This window comes from Amphiura filiformis, chromosome 13 (assembly GCF_039555335.1).
Source record: "Amphiura filiformis chromosome 13, Afil_fr2py, whole genome shotgun sequence".
Taxonomy (NCBI): domain Eukaryota; kingdom Metazoa; phylum Echinodermata; class Ophiuroidea; order Amphilepidida; family Amphiuridae; genus Amphiura; species Amphiura filiformis.
Genome location: NC_092640.1, coordinates 20,889,522 through 20,903,282, shown reverse-complemented (window position 1 = coordinate 20,903,282; position 13,761 = coordinate 20,889,522). Strand labels below are relative to the sequence as shown.

Genomic DNA, 13,761 nt, shown 5'->3' with positions numbered 1-13,761 from the left:
TATAAGGTTTGTTCCACGTCCACACCCTCTTATATATTTCAAGATTAATAATAATAATAATAATCTTTGATATCGCCTGGTTAGATATGACTTTGAAGAAGAAAATAATTATTGAAGACTGAATTTTGCGTCTGACGTCAGGGCAAAGTCACGACGTGATTGGTTGCTGACCTGCGCAGTACGGTTTTTTGGTCTGGTTGACAGAACGTCATACGCAAACTAGTCTTTTTTTAATTCAGTCTTCAATGTATTCCAAATATCTTGCCAAGACACCATTTTACAATATATAATGTAGTCTTCAAAATGTAACATCAATTACAAGATGGCGTCATAAAGAAACGTGTAGATTTGTCCATAAATACAAAAAAAAAAAAAAAAAAAGTGTAATGACATTGTCTCTATTTAGCTTAATTGGTCACAACTGCTTTTGAACGCTTTCCGTTTATGTGGATGAGGGCGTGTGTTTCATTAATTCAAGCACACCCAAATTAAATATACATATAACTTCCTATATTGTTTTACAGATATTGGACTATTCCGGTTGAAATCCATACACCCCCTGTGGAAGACATGACCTTAATCCACACAAGGAGTGTGAATGTCAAATGTGACTCCTCGCCACAACTGAGCCCGGATGTCGCCAATCATCATTTTTGAGATATTCAACCAAAATATTCTGCTTGAAATTAGCTTTAAAATGATGTATATCATGTCTATAGTACTTGACATTTAAGTAGTGAAAATCAATAAAACAGTCAATAAATCCTTTCTTTCCTATTGTTTATTGTTAAGTTCGATGGAGCATATCTCAATAGTGGCACTGGCGACATCCGGGCTCAGTTGTGGCGAGGAGTCACATGGGGTATACCAGAACCGGTGACTCCATTTGAAATCTACACTCCTTGTGTGGGAGATTAAGGTAATGTCTTCCATAGGGGCATATAGATTTTAACTGGAATAGCCCATTTCAGTTTCACTTCGTGTCTTATAATTAAACATCTTCTCCCAAATGACCAAAGCTCCATTGTGGTTATTGTATTGTTCTGCACACTATATTTCCATTTGTGAGTTTCATTTGTTCAAATACAAGTTTACCTATATCCGCATGCAGACTGCCCCGCATGGTTGTTTAAAGTTTACTTGCTTCGCTAAAATTATTAGAGATAACTTCTATAGTCCGCTCCCAGATGATAAAATGGCCACAGAGGCGCAAGTCAACCTACGGTTTTAATCCGCATCAATTTAGATGTTGACTAATGGTTCATCTTTACGTGTGTATTGCACTGAGAGTTAATCTGGATTAGAATAGACCACACTAATCTGGATCAGACTAGGTCACACAAAAAGGTCTATACGCATGGGAATACTGCACGCAGGAAGCACGGTTTACTGATGCGCAAAACGCAGCTGCGTACTTGATCCGGATCTGAACTGTACCGAACTGGATCAAAAACACTATGTAGATAACCATCGGAGACTGTAGTCGAAGAATGCTCAAGTGTCATAGCTGCCGAAAGTCATTATCATGTTAACTGTAAAATATCTTGTTTTAATGCATACAATAAAGCGTTCCAATTTTCTTTTTTCAAGCTATACTGTAAAGCCATTTGATAAGAAACATCAGATTTGCAGCTGGCAGCAAATCTGGATAGAATTGATGAGAAGTCGATAATAGTAGCCCATGCCATGCATTATACTTAAACATTTATTCCATATTGTTTTAGGGTTAGTTTTATTTACAAAGAATGCACTTCAAATCTTGGGCACATTGGGCATGGGATCATAACGTTCACTACGACTATCCACATTAGGTCCACCAACCGTCAACTCCCGTTGTTTATTCTGCAACGTCATATAAAATTTGCCATCTCCTCTCTTACACTCCAACTCGGAATAAATCCCATCTGCAGTTGGTTTAGGTGTAGCGATATACCTGGGTCTAGTGTAGGGCGAGCGTGCGTTCAAGTACTTTACAAATAAAGCTAGTCCCAGGATGAGAAAAATAAACGCTCCACAGCCGGTGAAGATCGTTGCAAGAATCCACTTCGATTCTAGAGACTTTGTAGATAAACATACTTTACTACAATCCTCTGTTTTCATGGGCGGTCTCTTGGCTATTAGGGTCGGTTGAAATGATATGTCATTGTCCTGATTTCCTCGTAAAATTGGATCATCTATTTTCATATCAGGATTCGGATCCGATGCACCCGATTTAGATGTTATTAGTAAAGGTCCCACGTGACAGCTTTTTGTTTTGTCAGGAAATGCTAAACTTGATACTTCACATAAAAACACGGCGTTGTTATCAGTAAGTTTTGTTCTAAAAGAGACCACAGAATATTTTCTATCACCGCGGAAAATGTCAGCAGATTTAAGTTTTTCTTGCGATCCTGTGCGAATCCATTGAATATCAACTTCTGGGTTTGCTAAAACAGAGCTGCAGTTAAAGCTAACCACACCTCCTTCAGGAATCACCAGTGGAGAGTTATAGGCACATTCTGGTTCCGAATCAGGATAATAATTAACACCAATAAAAACCGACTTTTCAGGTAAATTAGTCGCATCACCAGCCGGGTCTATAATTTTACATTGATACTCACGATCATCAGATTTCCTTGCATCAATAACAGAAAGAAAATACACAGTGCTTCCATCGTTGAGTTGACGTACAGCAAGAAACATTCTATCGTCCGATACCATGATAGTACCCTCAAGGGTCAACCTTTGAGATCGTCCACCTGTGACCTTTAACAGCGTGACCTCTTGACCTTCCCCTAAATTAAACACCTGACAATGAATAGAAAATATGGCACCTTCATCGACTGGGTTCACAGGTGCCGTAACTGTTACGGTAGGTTCACTATTAATGGGAAGAAAGTACAAGAGGAATGCTGTCCAGAAGCACGTTACTTGAAAGAAACCTGTTGTCCACATTATGGTGTCTTAGCTCTGTTCGAGCAGTTGTTTCTGCAGGAACAGTGGTGTCTATAGTATGAAGCTACCTCATCAATTCCAATGTAAAGCAAATAGCCACCTTACCAAAAACAAGTGATGGAACATCCAGATTAGAGCGTTACTAGAAATCAGCTATATAGGTATAGTGACGTCATCAAATCCGATACCAGAACGTTTCATAAACGTAGAAGTTTGATACACCTAAATCAGCTGTGTATACTTCATCACCACTTACATCGATATAGAATGTTACTTCATCAATAACAATATCAGCAGTAGAAAGTAAATTCATTAATCAATGACAATAATCATTACATATATAGAGTCTGGATAACTTGGACAGGTCAGCAGCGTATCAATGTAAATATCAATAGCAGGAGATAGAGGCTTCATCCAAACTAAGATCAGCTGCAGTAGGTGGCCACTTCAGTAATATCGTTTATCATGAGTGTATAATATTACTACTTCAACAATACCGTTATCAGCAGTAGATAGCTAGTTCATCAATAAACGTATCCTCAGTAGATAGCTACTTCAACAATACCGTTATCAGCATGTAGATAGATAGTTCATCAATAAACGTATCTTCAGTAGATAACTACTTCATCAATACCGTTATCAGTAGTAGATAGCTAGTTCATCAATAAACGTATCAGCAGTAGATAGCTGGACCATAATACCGTTATCAGTTCTATAGACAGGGAGTTCATCAATACCCATATCAGTTGTAGATAGCTATAGTTTATACATACCAATTTTAGCCGTATGTATAGCTACTTTATGGGCACTAACATCAAAAGTAAACATTAATCAAGAAGTTCGTTGGTTCCCACTTTAACATTCCACTCTATTTACCACTAACTGCAGCAATTGATTCGATGCATAAAATGTCCACAGGTTCTCATATGTTAAGGATGCACAAACAGCATACCGTCACACAAATAAGTCGAAAAATACGTTAGCTAATATTGGTGAACAGTTTAAAACATATATCCACCCGAGTCCATCAGCAAAACGGAAGATGACTGACTCTCCGATCACTTAAGAAAGAGTCTCCACAAAATTGGTCGATGTTGATGGTTGTGTCGGCATTGGGCCAATGTCATGCACGGTGATCATCTAATACTGATAATGGAGTAATGTAAAACACCCATCTGCTTCAAACTATGAGTAACTTTTATGCCAGCGTGTGTGTCTTGTCAATTTCCCACTAAACCTAACCAAATATACGTGTTTCAATCACGGTATATCGGCTATTCCATTGAGAGCTTCTGTGCTTCACACACCACTCAATAGTGGCGGGCTTCGTGTATTAATATTCATGGGCCACATCTCGCCGTGACTTACACGCAGTTACGACACCGGTCGACGCTTTTCTGCAGTGAAATAAAACGTACTCTGGCGAAGGGGTGTTTACATAGGGTAGAAAGAAAAACGTTACAAAGCTTTTATACACTTAAATACTAATAAAATGCCAATATAAATCTTCTAGTGTCCGTTTCATTCGGGGGAAAGTCATGCTTGATAATGTAGCTCTATGATGACTTAATCGTTAAAGGGAAATACTGATGGCGTTTTAGTATAATGTAATAGGTTTGCTTTGGGAACATTATATTGTATAGGAAGAATAACAATGTTGTAATTTTGTTTATATTACAGTAGCGTTAATAGTATGGACAAAATGCTATAATGTGGCTGGTAATAGTGGTCTGTAAAAGGTATTATAACTTGTTGTTTTAACAAGCCAACCATATTAATATTATTAATAATAATATTTTGTCATTAGTACTACATTGTTGGTTGTTTCAATCGCTTAATTCCTTTCCCTGACATAATTGTTTTTCTTCCATAGAAATGATTTTGTTATTTATATTTAATCAATAATATTATGTGTTCCTCATGAGGAAGGTTTTTAAACACAAGTCTCCATTCACTGACCATCCAGGATTTTAACCCTGGACCTTCGGATAACGGATCGATGTTCTACCGACTGAATTAATGAGTCAGATGGAGAAGAGTAGCGATATTGTTATCTATAGGCCTTCAGTTCAATACACAATCACGAGATAATATTACGTTATACACGATACTTCCAAAATAGCGGGTTATTAAAAAAAACAAAAAAAACAAGGCGCAACATTATATACCTATACTGCAGGCATGGAAAGAATTGCAACATAATACCGAAGTACAAAATTTAGCAAATCTAAAATTATCTTATCATATGCCGCAAATATATCTCGTATACAATGTTGAGAACTTGGCATCCCTGCAGGGATAGAGAAATCAAATAAGATAAGAGTAAATATATCGTCTGAAGGGACAGCATTAGTCCTTAAAATAATGAAAACAAGTTTTTTATCACCATAACTAACGATTGAAACAATACTGTTACAAAAGAATCTACGTTTCTTTGTCTCAATGCTTTTTTCACCAAAATCATATTATTTACATTGGTATTTACCCAGTCTCTTCTTAATACCAAATACTATTTTGTCATCTGGAAAGAGGGAGATTATTTAACGCCTCTCGCAAAACAGGTGATGCCGTTATCGACCATTTGCTGAGAAGAAGAGGATTCTATCTCTAAGAAAAACTGCTTCGCAATCATTCCTATGCTGATTTTTAATATATTGAAAATAAAAATGATAGACAATAAGTAGTTTCAAATCACACACATATATCCATAAAAAGTTACGATGAGGCATATATATCTACAAAAACACCTTACATTTCATTTTGTGGTTTTAATCAAATTAATTCAAGGTGTATAGTATCTTGAGGAACACAATTATGTTAAGTGTGACGTTTTACGTTAGATTTAGCAATCATCATCAAAAACTAAAAGCTCAAATCTGCAACTCGCAGAAGTCGCCTCCAGCTAAAGGCAAAATGTATTGTTAAAAGTGTATGGGTGATTTGGTAAGCTTACTGCGATTAGTAGCATCCATTGAGGAGATTATATACGGCTTTGATTCTGATTCACGAACAGCGGTTAATGCCTTTCCTTGAATTTCTGCAGATGGTGCCCAATTTTATATTCCCGCCAAAAATATAAAGATGACAAAATAAATAAAACGTTTCAAACAGTTCCAAACCGTACCTATCTGTGTCTGTACTCATTCGAAAAATTGAATAATGTCTTTAAAATAGATTTTGTTACTATAATGGTTAAAATTACAAAATTTGATAATATTATTGAAATGTTCGTGCTGATATCAGCCTCTAGTAACCAGTCTCCGCAGTAAAAGGTTAATAACCTTTATATGATATTAACTGTGTTTTCTTTCATTTCAACTTTAATATCGTCTTATTAAGCAGATGAGTTATGATTAAGTTTTAAAAACAACCGCAGTTTTAGGTGGAAATTGGCCAGGCATAATTTGTTATCAGTTGAAGCATTTATAATTTAAACTGCCTTTTGTTATTGTAGACGTGATTATTCAACTCAGAGGACTGATAACAAAAGCTTATTATGGTAAAGTAAATTTGTAACGACATTGAAATATTATAGACAAAAAATACTTTATGTGAGAATTATCTATAATATTCTAATGATAACCTGACAAACTCATTTCGAAATAATATTTCGCTGCTATAGCTTTATGGGGTGTGATGGTGTGGGGGTGGGGAGATTGTAGGTGTGCGGGAATGCATTTTGTATACTCCATACATTTATATGTGTTTTTCATTATAGGCAAAGTAACTTGTTTATTTTGTGTGTATCTCCAGGAACCGGTAAGACAACTCTATTTTCAAATAGTATATTACCAATCTAATTATACATAATGGTGAATCATCAATGAATTACATGTGCGTAGGGGTGTAGGTGAGGTGTGTAGGGGGGGGGGTGCGCGGGTATGTGTTTTCTCTTGTCTCTGACATAAACTAATCGTCATTTGATTGGGTATATAATGCATTATTAAGTCTCTGATATAAATTTATCATCCTTCAGAGATCTTGTCTCAAATTGGGTGATTGGGTGATTGAACGTGGATGCAGGCACTTTTTAATGACGGGCGTTGTTGTTGTTGTTGTTGGTGGTGGTGGTGGTAGTGGTTGTAGGGGTGGTGGTGGTGGTGTTCTTACTGCAAGTTTTTGGTAATGTTTTTGATGTTGTTTCTGCTGTGGTGGGGTGTGGAATTGTGTTGTGTGGTGTGTTGGTAAAAATGAGTTGCTGATTCGGTTCTATCGCTATTGTCGACTTTGGGCAGCGATACTGTGTCATTTTAATCCATTTTTATTGAATTTATTTAAAATTCACCAACCACCTGTTGCGCCCAATGATAAAGCATTCTTAATGTCGACATACTGACCATCTATCATTCATGACAATGTTATCAGAAACCAATCATTTTTTTAATGGTTTAATTCACTTGAGGAAATGAAGCACTGGCGCATGTGTTGAATGAACATTCATATCATTAATGTTCGTTCAGTGATATTGATGAAACGTTTTCAATTGCTGATCAATTGGTTCTCTTTTAAAAAGTAAATAATGATTCAATCACTTTAAAGATGACAATATAACATTTTGACTGATCACAGAATCAGCATGTTATTTACGGCAGATACCGAGTTGGTTGGCATGGGTATTGTTACTGTAGCCTATAGAGCAACCTGTCATTCTCACAGAGCGTGTGATGTATGGCTTTATGTACAATTGATTGACAGCATTAATGATATTTTTAATACTGTCATACTTCATAAGCCACATAATGTTAATTTAAAGTTTAAATAATTAATTGTTTTTTATTTGTTTAAATATATAGATATACAATTTTGTTGTCAGTGTTTACCATAACATCCGTTTTGGTTTGATATACTTTGTTTACCGTTTGTCTGGCGGGTTATGACTTGTTTTATATTCCAATATCTTGGACATTTGTAAATGGTACCATATGTATAATACAAAAACACGAGATTGGTTGTTTCTACGTCATTGTATGTGTTTGTGCTTTCAGTGGTGCGTGAGACATGTAGGTGGGTGTAATATAATTTAGTTGTTTTTACTGATTTTGATGTATTTACTGATTTTGATGTATGTATGTATTTATTTGTTATGGAAATAAATGATGAATGAATCAGAACCAGCACAATATAATGCTATCTACTGAAGATAGCAATAACAACAAGCACAATATAAAGCTATCTACTGAAGATAGCAATAAGAACAAGCACAATATAATGCTATCTACTGAAGATAGCAATAAGAATAAGCACAATATAATGCTATCTACTGAAGATAGCAATAAGAACAAGCACAATATCATGCTATCTACTGAAGCCAGCAATAAGAATAAGCACAATACAATGCTATCTACTGACGATAGCAATAAGAACAAGCACAATACAATGCTATCTACTGAAGATAGCAATAAGAACAAGCACAATATAATACTATCTACTGAAGATAGCAATAAGAACAAGCACAATATAATGCTATCTAATGAAGATAGCAATAAGAACAAGCACAATATAATGCTATCTACTGAAGATATCAATAAGAACAAGCACAATATAATGCTATCTACTGAAGATGACAATAAGAACAAGCACAATATAATGTTATCTACTGAAGATAGTAATAAGAACAAGCACAATATAATGCTATCTACTGAAGATAGCAATAAGAACAAGCACAATATAATGATATCTACTGAAGATAGCAATAAGCACAACCACACTATTATGCTATCTACAGAAGATAGCAATAGATAAACCACAATATTATGTTAATTACTGAAGAAAGGCGAAAATCAGAGCAACCACGTCAGCACTTACAGGAGATAACAATGAGAACAGACTCAGTATAAAGCTACTACCGAAGATAACACTAACAACAGCTAGATTATTATTATGCTATCTACATAAGATAGCAATGGGAACAACTACAACATAAATGTTGTCGCATAGTAAGAACAAAAACATTTTTATACTATTTACTGAAGATAGGATTTATTTATTGATTGATTGCTTGGTTGATTGGTTGGTTGATTGATTGATTGATTGATTGATTGATTGATTGATTGATTGATTGATTGATCGATCGATCGATTGATTGATTGATTGATTGAATTTGTTATTTTTGTCCTTTCTACGAGTACTTGAAAACGTACTGAGAGAGCAACCGAAGAAAACTTATTGGGTGTGAAACAACATACTGAACATGCAGTCCGCTGTCGTCTTTACCAGTCAAATAATATTGTCTATGATTCAAAAAGAAATTTACTTTCGTTAAATAATATGCTAGTGAAAAGCAATTGAAACTAATGTAGCTGCATCTCAAAAGTTATAATAAAACACAATTATATATTACTTTGACAGTTATGTTATCTTTATTTACGTTACTTATTTAACTCTTTTATAATATCAGATACAAAGAACTTTGTTAACCAGTATATTGTATGCTATATATAATCATATGCTATAATCTGTCATAGTCTTCATAGTAAATTAAAAACTCTATGAACAACATACCTCTATAAAGACAATCCCAACTCGAATCACCACAATTGTAAGAAATTTGTAAGAAATACCCAATACGGAACCATACAAATCTTAACCTTAAGATTATAATCAATCTTTTTATCTTAAAATTCTTTTAAATTGGGATATGATTTAACACGTCCATCTTTTCTCCTTACTTTACCACACTGGACCACACCAGTACAGTTTGAAATCCACACCCCCTGTGGGAGATATGACCTTAATCTCCCACACAGAGGGTATAGATTTCAAATGGAGTCACCCAATTAGGTAATACCACATTTGAAATTCACACTCCCAGTGTGGAAGATTAAGGTCATGTTTTCTACAGGGGGTGTATTGATTTCAACTAGAATAGCTCATTGTTAACATGTGTACTCTAGGGTACCGAATAGCCAGTATATCCCATGGTTTATTAACACGTGTTACCTCATAATAGTATATTATGTACATTGTAGTTGTAAAGAAAATATATGCTATTTACAAATATAAGTTTATATTCGTTTTTCTATCTGAAGGGTTTATATACACGAGACGAGGAGTAAAACTTAACGAATCAAAAAATAAAATCTACAATTATCAATATCTGCGGATATTATATATGTCTATACATTAATGATAATCAAGCAAGGTAAAAACAAATTCTATATTTACATTTGCACCTAAATTTAGATAAGAGTTACATTTTTGTAAAATGACATGTAGAATGTCCTAAGGTCCGAGAGCATAAGCCAAACTCTATCTCCCCACTCTGGCCAATCATATCTGATAGATATTATTTATAAAGCAAATATTACCAAATAAATTATACATATTACAGTATTAACTCGGGTGGAATTAATACCTGCATCGCAATACCAATTGGCCCACCCTGACCGCAACAGCTCCCAGTTTGGCCTCACCGTGAGGTACTTGTGTGTTGAAGACTTCGGTCAGAATGTGGCCAATTGGGGTTGGGATGCAGGTGTAATTATTTTTGTTTTGTAAATATTCACCAGTAAATCATACGTGTATAGTGCAATGTGAGTCATAAATTGCATTTCCTTATAGAATATAAATTGAAAGTTTATAATGTGATGAAACGTTCCTTTCGTCCCTTACGACTACCTCTCAAACACATTGTTCAAAATGTCTTGTTCCCTTCTGGAATATGAATTAAAAGTCCCCGAGTCCACTATGACAATGTTGTCTGTTCCGTTTATATATACATGTAAATGTTTGCACTGTTCTTCGCGCTCTAAATATGGTTGCCATTTTATTTCGATGTGTCCGCACCGCTTACACTCTTAATATTTTCACCATTTGTATCAGCCTTGTGATTCTTTTCAGATGAGGAACAACAAAGAACCTGCTGGAATGCTCGCCGATAACGCCGATTTGTTCCGGCATAAATCAAAGGATTTATTACAAAATTCATCGAAGTGCAGATTCGCGAGAGCCAGAAAAGCACGGGTAAGATCTCGGTGGAAATGATTGACACACCAGCGTATTTGTTTATCAATTGAGCTATATTCCACGCCTCACATGGCCCTAACAGAATGAAAAACGCGATGCCGTTGACGATCAACATCAGCGTAACATCTTTGCTCACTTGCTGGGTAGTGCTCGAAACAGGCAGGTTGGTGTTGCTTGCTCTCTTACGCAGTTTCGTGATGACGGCAACATATATAGTAACGTTAATAATAAACACTGTCCAGAATTGAGCTGTGTCGAAGGTTATGACAAAATAGTAACACCAGATACATGCTGGTTCGCACGTTTGGAATACCAACCATGTATCATGCGCAGTAGATGCATCTGGATTCTCAGCGCAGATGGTGATCTCGTTGAATGGAACAAGAAGTGGTGATGCCATCATGAGACCAATGATCCAACAGACGATCGAGGTGTCTCTTGCTCTGGATGTTCCCCTGAACATTCGATGCTTCATTGGCCTGCAGATAGCAAAGTATCGCTCAATAGTGACAATGAATATGAAGTTCACACCGCTTAGGTAGAAGACATATATGCCCAAAGCATAAAAAGAGCATCCAATACCTGGAATTTGCTTGAGGTTGTATTCAGGAGATAGCAAGTAAGCGTGTACAGACTCAAATGTAAGAAAGAACGCAGTGCCCATGTCGGAGATGGATAGCTGCACCAAGTAGAGATTAGTTATGGTGCGCATTCCAGGAACTTTGTAGACAACGTACACAAATGCTGCATTGATGAAAAGACCGCATATTGCGATTGCAGGAAGTAAGATTGAAACAAAGAACCGGTCTTCCGGAGAGCGCTTGATGCTTTGCAGATCTGTTGCATTGAAGTACGTGACGTCCGATGAGTTTAAGGAACAATTTGCAGCCATGGTGTCTGTGTGAATATGCGTCGCAAAATAATCTACCACAAGTCCAGGTGTGCTGCTTTCAACACAAGACAAAGTGTCTTTTATTGTATCGTGTTGAGGCTAATTTTAGCCAACTTGTTTAATATAATATCGTTTTCAGTTCCAAAGCGTCTTACGATGTGTATTCTATTCTAAGAGCAAAACACATTCACATCTGAATATGCTGAAGCTGAACGAAGAACTAAACAATTTTTGCTTTTACAATTGCCAATAAATGAGAAACTTAATTATTTAGTAAGATCATCAAAAAAGATACAATTCATTATGTGTCAATTAAAAAATCTAAGTATAGGCCTACGAGGTCACAGTACATTGAACAACATCATTAAGAGGGGTAACTTAAATTAAACATTTGCTTAGTTGTCTATATAAAAAGTACAAGTAGTTAAGGTGAATTCAAGATTCCTATATACGGAAAAAGCTCAACAAGGAATTTTGATTTGATTTGTTCGAGGTTTGACAACCCTGGTTAACCCAAGAAAGTCTCTATTGAAGCATATCTCCATTGAGGTCCATTTGAACGCCGGGACGGGTTGGGAACAGCTATGGATTAACACCCTACTCTTTTTGAAACTGGTTGCGAGATACATGTACAGGTATGGCTCTCTGTACACGGGACCGACGGCTTAACGTCCCCTCCGAAGGACAGGGTACTTTCATGATTCATGTACCCAATTCTAAATGAACCACGGGGAGAGCGGAAGTGTGAATTTAATCTACAGAGGTTACCAATTTTGTCAGACATCTTATTTTTCCAAGTCAGTATCCCAGCAAATTTTTACCGCCGAGATTTGAACCCGGGACCTCATGTACTAAAGGCAAGTACCCTATCCATTAGGCCATGCTCTTCCGTATTATGATTTGTAGTTAATAATATTAATTAATATCAAAATATAATAAAAGTAAAGCATTAACTTGGTTTAACATCCGAGTAGAACAAGTAGATCAGGAAACAGTTGTCAAAAAGCACGGCGTGACTGCTCTCTGCTAGAAGTGGGTAAGTGCAATGTCATATGTAGCTGCCATGCGTAGATGAGTACAATATACTGTGTGTAAATTGCCATATGTTCACAGGGCAGCTATTGCACTTACCCACTTCTCGCACTGCAGATCAGCAGTCGAATTAGCACTTGATGTTATTTTGAGTCAATAGTACTCATGTAGGCTAATTGATTTTAAAGAGTGAAAATTAATCGCTTCCATACATGAATAATATGTATTTTGTAACTAAACTAGACTGAGTCAAAAGGCTTCGTTTAATAACTATGAATTCAAGGCTTCTTTAGTAAGGTCAAGAATACTCTGGGTCACGAGAGTAGGTCTTTCAACTCTAGTAATTACTAACAAAAAGCTGAGTTGCTGATCTACTGCTGATATCTGTGTTGATGAAGTAATTATCTACCGCTGATATCGGTGTTGATGAAGTAGTTATATCTTCTATTGATATTGGTGTTGATGAAGTAGATATCTACTGCTGATATAGGTGTTGATGAAGTAGCTATCTACTGCTGATATAGGTGTTGATGAAGTAGCTATCTACTGCTGATATATGTGTTGATGAAGTAGCTATCTACTGTTATATACCTCATATATAGATTCCTCTCATCTGATTGGTTAAAAGTGGAGTCATTAAAATAGCTGTGCCCCGGGCACAGTTGATTCTATGCCCGGAAAATAATTGGATATTCGCAACCCCGAATACACAGATCGCTCGTATACATTGCGCACCCACTATACGGCCGGCGTTGATTACGAGTGTTGAGACTATCGCGGTCACAGTTCGCAATGAATTTGACCTCTCCTTGACAACGATCTTTCACCGGCCGCCGTGAGTGCAGTGATTGTTTACATTCTGTTACATGTCAAGGATTTATACCTGCCAAATGTCACTTTTTAGACAAATTACTACGACCTGGAGACTCGGCAGTGTG

At 36.2% G+C, this 13,761-nt stretch overlaps 2 protein-coding genes across 2 annotated transcripts; both read right to left on the bottom strand.

Annotated features, from left to right (window-relative positions):
• Positions 1 to 908: 908 nt before the first annotated feature.
• LOC140168097 (uncharacterized) lies at positions 909 to 3,268 on the bottom strand. The gene has a single exon (XM_072191404.1). The coding sequence runs from the start codon at positions 2,932 to 2,934 to the stop codon at positions 1,753 to 1,755; it is 1,182 nt and encodes a 393-aa protein (XP_072047505.1). The 5' UTR covers positions 2,935 to 3,268; the 3' UTR covers positions 909 to 1,752.
• Positions 3,269 to 10,699: 7,431 nt separating this feature from the next.
• LOC140167475 (somatostatin receptor type 5-like) lies at positions 10,700 to 11,791 on the bottom strand. Its single transcript, XM_072190781.1, has one exon. The coding sequence runs from the start codon at positions 11,789 to 11,791 to the stop codon at positions 10,700 to 10,702; it is 1,092 nt and encodes a 363-aa protein (XP_072046882.1).
• Between the last annotated feature and the right edge of the window lie 1,970 nt (positions 11,792 to 13,761).

What these genes read in the sequence shown, in the direction of transcription:
- LOC140168097 (XM_072191404.1), bottom strand. Translation starts at nt 2,934, where the DNA reads ATGTGGACAACAGGTTTCTTTCAAGTAACGTGCTTCTGGACAGCATTC.
- LOC140167475 (XM_072190781.1), bottom strand. Translation starts at nt 11,791, where the DNA reads ATGGCTGCAAATTGTTCCTTAAACTCATCGGACGTCACGTACTTCAAT.